At 42.5% G+C, this 11,039-nt stretch overlaps 1 protein-coding gene across 1 annotated transcript in view; it reads left to right on the top strand.

Moving 5' to 3' along the window:
• Positions 1–11,039, top strand: part of CUNH12orf40 (chromosome unknown C12orf40 homolog) — a 27,472-nt gene that overhangs the window by 13,002 nt on the left and 3,431 nt on the right. Inside the window, exons 6-8 of the mRNA XM_025209703.1 lie at positions 2,666–2,824; positions 5,351–5,481; positions 7,859–8,394. Coding sequence (XP_025065488.1) covers positions 2,666–2,824; positions 5,351–5,481; positions 7,859–8,394 — 826 coding nt within the window. The remainder of the gene's footprint in view (positions 1–2,665; positions 2,825–5,350; positions 5,482–7,858; positions 8,395–11,039) is intronic.

Genomic DNA, 11,039 nt, shown 5'->3' with positions numbered 1-11,039 from the left:
CAGCAGGAAGTAAGACTTATGCAGTTGGCAGATGTGAGGTTGAAAAATGTTTCTATGTTGTCAGTGCACATTAAGAACTGTCTAAGCCTTCTCTTGAAGAACAGAGAACTCAGCATGAGTAATAGTTAAAATATCTGTGGCATAGAGCAGTCTGCCATTATTTGTCATTATATTTGGATTCTTCTTAATATAGATTCATATTGAAGATAGCTCATGCTTAATTCTATTAACAATAGCACTTGAAATACATGCTTAACTTTATATATGCTTAAGGCCCATTGGAGTTAATGAAACTTAAGAAGGGGCATTAGCACTATTCTGAAAATGGATGTTTTTCTGAAGCAGGACCATGAAGAAGAAATACTCTGTACTAGAGGTTCACTGATACATTGGTCTATATTGTATCAGGACCAATAAAAGGAAAATTGACATTATTGGCAAACAGCCTGTTTTGGCTGTTGTGGTTGATAGTGCTGCTGATAAATGCCATGTGCATGAATGCAACCACAGTAATCATGCAGCCATCCCAGCACCTTGGAAAGCGGCGTCCAGCTGGTAAGTCTGTTGGGGTGAAGGGGTGGAGAGGGAAGGGGCATGGGAGGGGGCAGATCAAGGCCCCCATGGTGAGGGAGGGAGTGGGGCTGGGGCAGGAGCAGGCACTGCCCAGCTGGGGCAGGGTGCAGGATGGAGCTGCGAGCAGCTGTCGGGCTGGGCCGCGGGGCGGCTGACCCGGGGGGGGGGTGTCTTCCGCCACTGTGCACACACTCAGGGGAGGCATATGGGGCATGTGCCCCCTGGATCTGTGCATGGGATGATGGTGGGCTGCCGCTGCAGGCTGTGGGTGGGGGCAGCATCAGGCTCTTCCTGGTGCGGGGCTGCATTTGGGGTGGGCAGCAGTGGCACTGGGAATGGGGCTATGGGGTAGGCTCCCCCATAGCCCCCCCTCCCAGCACTGCCACCACCCACCTTGAGTACAGCCCTGGCCCAGCCCATCCTTCCCCACTGGGAAGATCCTGGTGCAACCCCGACTCCAGCCTGCCCTTGCCCCACATGCAGATCTGGGGGGCACACACCCCCTATGCCTGCCCCTGGGGTGCATGCAGTGGTGGGAGCTGCCCCCTGCTCCCTCCCTATGCCCCCTGGAAAAGCTGCTCGCAGCTCCATCCCACACCACCTGCCCCAGCCCCAGCCCCCCTTCCACCCTTACTGTGGGGACCTCAATCTGCCTCCTTCGTGCCCCGTCCCTCCCACTACCCCTTCTCTCCCAACAGACTTACCAGCTGGATGCTGCTCTCCAAGCTGCCGGGCTGCATATTGGCAATCAGATAACAGGGCAGGTGCCACAGGGCCTCACCCAGCCTCATGGAGGGGGCAGACCAGCCTGATCCAGCTGTGCCAGTCAAGGGGGCTTGACCCAACTCGAACATGGCCCCATGTGGGGCGGGGAAGGATGCATGACCCAGCCCCATCCAGCCCTGCAGAGGGTGGGGGTATGGCCCAGACCCACGGTGGGAAGTAAGCATGGCCTGGCACCAAACCAGCCACACAGGTGGGGGGTAGAGAGGAGTGACCCAGCTCTGCAGCAGAAAGGAGGTGGGGCCTGGCCCTGAACAAGCTGTGCAGGAGGAAAGGGGCATGGCATGGCCCCAACCTGGCCAGGCAGAGGGAAGCAGGCATAGCCCAGATGGGGAAAGGAGGAGGTAGGGGTGTGGGTTGGCCCTAACCTGCTTCACAGGGGTAAGGAGCATGATCTGGCCTCAGCCCAGATGCACAGAAGGAAGGGGGCATGGGTCAGTCCCGATCTGGCTGTGCAGGGGGAGGATTGTGGCCTGGCTCCAACCCACTGTGTGAAGCTTGGGATTTTGGCAGCAGGGAGGGGTAGCAGTATTAACTGCAATTGCTCCCCATGCCCACCAGATTTCCCAACACCTGGGGAGCCCTGTGGGCCAGTCTGCAAGGCTCCGTAAGCCTTGGGTTGAGCACCCCTGAGGTATGAAGTTGTTACACATTTTCAAGCACTGTACATCTAGAGGGTTCTTTTTATAGCCAAATGAACATTTTTATTGCATATTTACTTTGCAAGTGTGGCCAGTCTAAATTTATTGTACAATGAACCAGTTAATTGCATAATATATGAATCATGTGGCCGGGGCCTTAAATAGTAGACATTGCCACACTGTGCCCCTTAGATTGTGAAAAGGCCACCAGATCTGTGGGGTTTCACACCCCGTGGCACTTCCCTTGATCTGCATCCAAATTTCCATTGTGCGCTGAAGTGCACCAACACAGAATCCTGCTTTCATAATGTACAGGAGCCTCACAACACCAATGTGAAATATCTTCTATTTTCTAAATTCAAGTCCCTGTTCAATAAAGTACTTATGTACATACATAAAGTTAAGCATACACCTAAGTCTACCTTCATTTAAGATAGAATGAATGCATATGCTAAAAGTAAATATACGTGCTCAGGTAAAATACGGTAGAATTTCACCCCTAGAGAAAATAAGTAGAATATTTTCTATGGGGGGGAGGTGTAATGACATATATAAAATACACCGAATATAAAAGCACAGGACTGTCCTTGTCTTTATAAAGCACAGGATTAACCACAACAGTTTAGAGAAATAAAATAATACGCATCTTTTACTGTACTTTACAATAGTTATCTCAAGCTATGGAATCAACTTGCACAGACTGTAGTACAGAACCTCAGTACAATGTAGCAGCAGCAGCAGATTATAGCTCCTGTCCACAGTCCTCTTCTGTTTCCTGGTCTTCAAAATGTAAACAGTTTCCAGAACAAAATTTCAGCACAAATCTAGTAAGTAATACTTGGAGATTGGCTTATGAAGAGACACAGAACAAACAGGTTTGATAAAGATATTTATGTTTCAGAAGAATTATGTTAAAAATGTATTTCTTTTAGGGAGGGTCTAGTGAAATTATGGTTATTAATATGAAAAATCTTCTTCTTTGTCTGAGCCTTTTATTAATTAATACAAAACAATAACATCTTGTTGATGTCTATTGAGGCTGGACTAGCACTACCTTTACTCTTGATTACCAGTTGCTGCATTGAATTAAAGATAATTGAAATACATTAAATATTTTCCTAATATTGCTTCCCCTCATAAGCAATTGCTGTAACTGGATGATTACAGATTATAAGGGAGGTGATCAGTACAATTATATTTGTGATCATATAACATCCTCTTAAATTAGTAGTTCTTAATCTTTTGGCCCCTAACCCACCTTAATAACTGCAAAGTAATCTACACAGCCTGTAGAACTAGTAGTCCAGACCAAAACAAGAAACAGCAGTGTATCCACCTTAGCAGACCACAATGCCAGTGCAAGATGGTGCTATGCAGAGTTGCTGAGCTAGCTCTGCATGCCATGCCTCCTGAATGGGAAGCAGCACAGATGTATTAGCACAGTGCTGTGCCCAGACTAATTAATTCTGACTCTTAGCAGAGCTAGTTAGTGCGTCTGCAGCACCTCACTAAGCCATCTATATTGCTTCCCATTTCGGAAGTAATGAGCATGGAGCAGCGTGGTGTCATAACACAATGCATCATGTACCAAGGCTAGGTGGTCAAGCCATTAGCAGAAGTCTGAGGAGTAGCCAGGATCAAAGCCAGAGGATCAGAGCCGAAGTCAGCATGGAAATGCTAGAAGAGCAAGGTCAGGGAGCAAGCTGGATCAGATACCATGAGAACTGAGCTCCAACAATCCAAGACATGAGGGAGGCAGAGGGTGAAGTCTGAGTGGGGTTGGCAGTGAGTGATCAGATCTTGAGTCAGAGTGCAAAGGAAAGGACAGCAGGAGCCTTGTGGCTTGGACAGCTTCCCCAAGAAACAGGAAGTCCTATGTAGGCAAGAGGACCCAATCTGGAGCCAGAGGTAGAAGGCCTTTCCCCATCAGGGCCCCTTTTCTTTCTGCTTTGTCTTCCTTCGTGAGCTGTGGGCTGATGGAAGGATGAGCTGGTGCTTGGTCCCTGAGCCCCTGGGTTGTGGTTCCAGGACTGGATCTTGACATGATGCTGATTAATGCTGTAACAACATTTGGAGGAAGTAGCCAGTTCCCATAAGCTCTCTCTATATCACGCATTACATCTCACCTGTTGGTACCTCAGGAGCATAAGGACTGCCCTATTTGGTCAAACCAAATGTCCATTAAGTATCCAGTCCCTGATAGTGGCAAGTAACAGATGCTATAAAACAGATAAGAAACAGGGTATAAAGAATATAAGAAACAGGTATAGTGTAACCCATCCCCTTTCATAGAGAGGGAAAAGGTTACATCCCTGACTGTTGTGCTTAATAAACCTGGGTGGACCTGTCCTTCAGAAACTTATCAAATCCTTTTTTGAGCTCTTTTATTCTTTTGGTTTCCACAACATCCTATATTAATTATGCACTGAATAAAAATACTTCCCTATTTTTATTCTAAATTTTCCACCTCCTGGTCATTTCATCAGGTGCTCCTATTATGAAAGATCATAAAAAACAGTTCCCTATTTACATTTTACACACCATTTACAATCAACACACTGCCCTGTGATAGAGAACCACTGCTCCAAATAATCTCTCTCCATTACATTGTGCTCAGTTTGTGGGAAAGTTTGAGAACTTGTGCTTTAGACGATACCTTTGAACTCAAGGTAATATTTTCCTATGCCATTTTAAGACATTTATTGACAGGTGGCCTTCTCTAGGTTATCTGACTTTTTAACTTTATTTTTTTGATAATTTTAGGTTTTAAGAAATGTGAAGAAGTAGTAACAATTATAAAAGGGGCCTTAATTTTTTTTGAAAAATTGATAATTCTCCGTGAAATTAAAAAGTTTAATATGTGTTTCATTTGCTTATGTATTTAGTTGATTTGTATGCTGCCCTGCCCAAATTTGGTGACAAAATGATCAATGCTAGTTTCAGAAGTCAGTTTTATGTGGCTCCTTTGTTAATCTGGTAGCAGTGGGTCCTAGATAGACTGGCTGGCTGACAACCAGTACTGAAATTATGAGCTGCATTAAAGTCAATCAGACTGCTTACATGAATAATGCAAGGAGGATTTGGTCCTTTATGAGTGGTACTAGAGATTTCAACAAATGTTTTACTCCATCATGAATTAATTAAAATAAATAGAATTATTCAATTCTTTCCCACTGTGCAGCATAATTATACCATATTGTGTGTGTGTATGTTTTAATTATTCTATTCTCATTGAATTTTAATGCAAAATATATAAACAAATATAAGTGATTAATATATCTATATTGCATTAAGCAATTGCTATTTTAAGTATTAAAATAATTAAACTATTATTTTTGTTTATTATTTGGCAGTTTCTACCATTTTCTCAGCCTGGAAATATTAATTGCCAAGACCCGTGGATTTCAAATTCCAAAAACAGCCAATGCATTTTCAATGAGTCAGATACAACAGTACCAGGAGCATTGTTTAGTCATTTGCATAGGTAGGCAGAGCTTTTTTCATTTAAAAAAAAGAGAATTGACAGTGACATTTAAGTAAAATAAGAATAATAAATACTAAGGAACAGATTTAGAATCATTGAGAAGTAGGGCTGGAAGGGACCTCCATAGGTCATCTTGTTCAACCCCCTGCCTAAGGCAGGATCATCTATATCCAAACCATTGTATACAAATCCAAAATCTAACTTAATAAAAGTGTTTTGTTGCCACGGGAGCACTTAGCCCGCTGGGTCTCAGAATAAGATAGGGACATAAGTCTCATGCATAGAAACTAGTAGTACTACTGCATGATAGCTGGACTGACCTGCTAACTCTCATCTTATGAACAAACTTATCCCTGTTTTTCACTTTTCCCTGTTCTCCCACCAGAACCATCCCTAGGGGTGTGCGGGGCCTGGGGCATTTCAGCCTGTGTGGGGCCGATATTAATCACCTTCTTGTGCTCATCCTTGAATCCTTGCATTATCCTCACTTTCAAAGCCCTTTATTATATTACCTCACCTACATCTCTCTTTTCATTTCTCAGTGCTTCCATCATTCCAGTGCTCGTCTTTTTTCCTCGTCTGTCTCTGCTCCTCTTTTGTCTCTTTGTCCTGCTCTTAGCTTGCACCTGATCATGAATTGCTAGCTTCCTTTTGGCTAAAAACATTTCTTTAAATCCTTCTTCCCTTATCCTTATGCAAATAACTCCTACAACTTTCTTTACCTGAACTCTTGTTCCAGAATGTATCTTGTTTTAGATTGCCAGTCTGCTGGGTAGGGAATATGTCTTTTTAAAGCACTATACAAAAGTATGACATTATAGTTTTTAATACTAATAATGTAATATCTATTTTAATACATATTTAGAGTGTTGTACTGGACTTCCATTTATCTGCAAGCTGTGGTCACGCACCAGCTTATTAAATAGCAACCCCCAAACTTGGATGTAATATGAAAATGGCACATGGCTTTGACCTTAATAGTCATAGCAGCCTTATCTAGCAGTTCTTTTTACTTAGTATTTAAAAACTTCATTTGGTAAAGCAGTAAAACTCTCAGGGTAACTGTACTGAGCACATGCACAAGCCATTTCAGACATAGTGCAGTTTCTCTGAGCTGTGTAAAAGTGAAGTGGGGGGGAAAATTCACTGCTTAGAAAAAAGGAAGTTGACAGCATGAGAAGCAGCTAAAAATAGATGGCTAGAGTAACAAAGAGAGATGGGGCAGTATAGAAATAAAGATCCTGCATTGTACCTCCAGTAGTGTAGTGCTCCATTATCCCTGTTACATTCCTTATAGGGAATGTGTATACCTTTGAGTTTCCGGGAAAAAAAGTTTATCTCCTCTTGTGTATTTTGTGTATTAAAACCTAAACAAGTCTTTTGCTGTTGTTTACATGAGGGAAGGGAACCAGTTTCTCCCAGAATCTCTATCAAATTTATTGAGTTTCCTGACCCTTTTCCTTCAGAACCCTTTTACATGCCTTTACACTTCTTTCCCCACAGTGGTACCTACTCAATAATGGGGCTGATTAATCTTTTAGCAGGCAAGAAACTTTTTTCTCCCTGTCATTTCCCCACCTCACCACAGATCTTCAGAACAGATCATTTTTTTGCTCAGTTATCCCCAGAAGTAAACTAGCAAGAAGGGATCAGACCTGATACATTCCTCTGCAAGATGAATATTTTATTAAAATTCAAGAAAGTAAATGCAGTAGATTTGAATGAAAATGTTTATGCAGTCTTGATTATAACACGTGATTTGTCCTCTCGAATATTTTAGCATGAAATTTCTATGCTACTTTCACTCATTGTTAGTAGCATAGAAAGTTACTGGGTTTACTGTTAAAGTTACTGTTATTTTAACTGGGAGTTAAAATTCCCCCCTCTGCAGGGAATTAGATGGTACCGAGTTCTGTAGAGGAGTTCTTCATGGAGGGTTGAATTGCAGCCTACAAATGGAAACAAAACTGAAGAAGTTTGTCTTGCATTTGTTCCTTGTGTGGGACCACCTGACTAGCTCAGCTGAGTGGAGCAGCAGTGACATACTGTGGTTGATTTGATTATTCCCTTCTCCTTATGCAAAAAGATAGCTCATACATCCTATTATGTTTGGATAGGGCAAAAAATAGAATTTGTATTCTTTTTTAAGCAGCAAGTCTAAATTCTGTGTTCTTATTTTACCATAAAAGAACAAATACAATTCAGGATTTTTTAAAATTAAAACAACATATTTTTGGGGTAGAAGGAAGTGTGAGGACCATTTAGTAAAAGAATTTTGAGATTCTTACACATGAAATTTAAAATTAATAATTTGATGTGTGAGCATTTATTGTTGTGTGTATTTCTGCACTGATCGCCTTTTTTCTTCTTCTTAAAGTCCAGGATATATGAACTCAGCTGGTAAATCTCCAGCTCTAATTACCGGTAATGATTCTATAAGCGGCAACAGAATAAAAGAATCATTGTTTGATATTGTGGAAGAAACAGCAATACCAAATACCACCCAGGATGAAACCAGTCATTCCATTCTAGCATTGTTCAAAGATGAGAGCAAGCTGATTCATAATACTCCCTCCAAAAAGCATTGCAGTTCTTTTGTTAACCAAAGCAGTATCAACCAATTATTTACAGGTCATGATAATACAAATCAAATGTTTAACAGATGTAGCCTTTATGACATTAAAGAGGTTTATCACAAGACTGACTGTGCTGAAAGATGTACTGTAGGCAGGTGCCTTAAGGGAATTTTCACAGTTCCAGAACAGAATTTCTTTCAAAGGAACAATAATTCGAGCACTAGCCATAAACAAAAGGAAAAGTCTAATAAGAGCTACTTGAAAGAGTGCCTTGAAGGACAATATTACTTCACACCTTCTGAAATACAAGAAAATCCTGCAAAGTATGAAAGATTAGGTAAGTATCAATAATGCCAGGGATTATCTAGCTTTACTTCTATCATGTAGGGGAACATGGTTTGAGTGAGCCAGAGGAATTGTGTCAGTGTGAAAAATGTCACAAAAATAAGGATTGTCATTATTTTTCCCAGGTTTAATGATATAATCATTTTGTGAATTAATAATTTTTATCAAAATCACAATGGAAAAATGTGCTTTCCTATAATGCTCTGTTTTAAATTTAAGCTCTAATTTTTGTTTTTAAGGGTTATTTACAAATCACCCTGCTGAAGAGATTAACTTCGAGGGAACCATGCAAAGCTATTCAATGAACCAGAAGTGAGTTTCCAAAGAAATTACTAAATATTAAAAAGCTGTATCTGTGAATACTATAAATAATGATGAAATCTTGGCCCCAAAGTCAGTGACAAAACTGTCATTGACATCAGTGGGCCACAACTTTGCTTAATGTGTATGAAGTAGCACAGGTCCAGATCCACAAAACAACTTGGAATACAGCAGGACTTGTGAAGCATTTAGACATCTGCCAAAGTGCAAAATCCTCAATTTAGTCCCTAGTGTCTACAATCTGTTGTCAGCAGTGCAGTTCCCTTGGCTCCCCAACTTCTGCTTTTTGCATGGTCAAAACTGCCACCATCTGGGCAGGGCTGAACAGCTTGGTACCTTTCTCTCTAATCTTGACCAGAGCCCTCAAAAACAAGACATTTCTCTGCCTACACCTGCCAAGAAGCCTGGGCTCCATTAGCCATGTTCTGCACACACCTATGGGATTGAGTTTCACATAAAGCACAGCAGCCATGGCTACTTGCTCTCCAAAATACAGCCAGGGGAGGAAACTCACCTGTCTTCATATAGTACATGAGGTGATCCTCAACCTGAAAGGATTAAAATGCACATCACAACATTAGAAGAGTGCCCTAAACTCCAGGATGTAACCTGTTCCCTGGGAGAACCAGGGGAAAAGGCAAGTTTTGGTGTTTTTTTTAAAGAAATTTGTTGTGTTCCAAGCCAAATCAACCCCAAACCATGAGTCAGTCTAGAATCATAAGTGGCCCTACAACCAGCAAATATCCTCCACCCCCACCAGGGGCTTCAGATATCTCCAACGTCTTTTGGTGGGCATCCTATATGCAGGCCCAAGCCCAGAGGCTTGGGGTTTGGATGCCCCCAAGTTTTGCCTGCCGTCAGCCATATGGCCACAAAGAGCAAGCTAGGGAGGAGCCTCCCATTTCGATAAAGTGGGCTTTAAGCCCTAGTACCTTGGCAGGTACTAAACCACACCAGAAGAACAGTTATCCCCCGGGTGCTTAAGGAAAACTGCCTTCACGGACCCAGATACATGGTGTTTCCCCTTCCAGGGTAAAAAGCAAAAGTATAGTGGAAAAAATGTCCCTTTTACCCATGTCATGTTGCAAAAAAGTGTTCAAGATTTCTGGGGTCAGAGAAAGAAGGAGCTCCAGTGATTAGAGTACTTAGCTGGAAGAGGGGAGGTCTGGGTCTTAATACCTAAGGGCTGTCTGTGAATTCTGCATTGAACACTTGCTGGATAAAATACATGCAGAATAAAGGCTGGAACCTAGGTCTCTGCTCCCCAAGTGAGTGCCCTGATCTCTGGGATGCAGCCAGGTTCCCTCTTTCTGGCCCAATGAATATTATATTCTTTTTTTTGCAAACTGGCATGGTGTCAACAAGAGGAGTGGAATGTGCCCAGCCCCCACCTTACCCTAAAGCAGGGGTGTTAACATACCATCCACAGGCTCTGTAAGATAGGGGTTGAGCACTTTCAGTTCCTCCTGTTGACACCATGTTGGGTGGCAAAAAAGAGTGTAACATATATTGGGCCAGAGAGAGGGAGCCAGCAGGAGCTTGGCTGCAGTTCAGAGAACATATTGGCATAGGTATAAATTACATTCCTTTTTTATACTGATATAATTTCCATCGGGATACAAAGTGGACTGATGACCAGTTATCCCAGGGTAGTTGCTGCAGTAGATGCTATTACAGTGCCCCACCATTTGGCAGTGTAGGAGCAGATAATAGCTTGTTTGCATTGAGCTAACAGCTATCTTCAGAGAACTGCAGAAGCTCAATACCTAAAGTGCTGTAATAAACACCCTATGGCAGAGTTATTTACTCTACTGCAATGCACGTATAGATGCTGACAGGGTTGGCTGGGGCACAAGGAAGCTTTACTGCGGGGACTTCCTGCTGGCTAGCCCTGCACTGATGCACCCTCGTGTGCCAGCCAGTCCCACTGCAGCACATTGAGTCATGTCAGAGCATCCCTAAGCTGGCAAACTGACCCCCTGTGCTCTCTGCCAGCCGGGGCTGCTTTGCCTTGGCTCAACATACTGTGGTCCTGAGCACCCATGCAGATGCTTCACCTGGAAGCAGTAAACTCCAGTGCAGTTTATTTAGCCACATTAACTGCACATGTAGATGTGCCAAGCAAAAATTAAATATGCCGGTTATTTCTGAACATACACTTAGCTCTATTATATAGATTTAGTTTCTAGATCTTGTCTTTTGCACCAAAAGTAATACAAAGTGCTTTTAAAAATAACCAGTTAAATACAGATGGTGTGTGGAGTGTTTAGGGAAAACAGGCAGCTATCACTGGCATCAAAATGGTTTGTAAACTGA

The sequence above is a fragment of the Alligator sinensis genome, unplaced genomic scaffold (assembly GCF_000455745.1).
Source record: "Alligator sinensis unplaced genomic scaffold, ASM45574v1 scaffold9_1, whole genome shotgun sequence".
In the NCBI taxonomy this organism is placed as follows: domain Eukaryota; kingdom Metazoa; phylum Chordata; order Crocodylia; family Alligatoridae; genus Alligator; species Alligator sinensis.
Note: the sequence above shows the minus strand (reverse complement) of the source record. Positions and strands in the feature narration are given on the sequence as shown.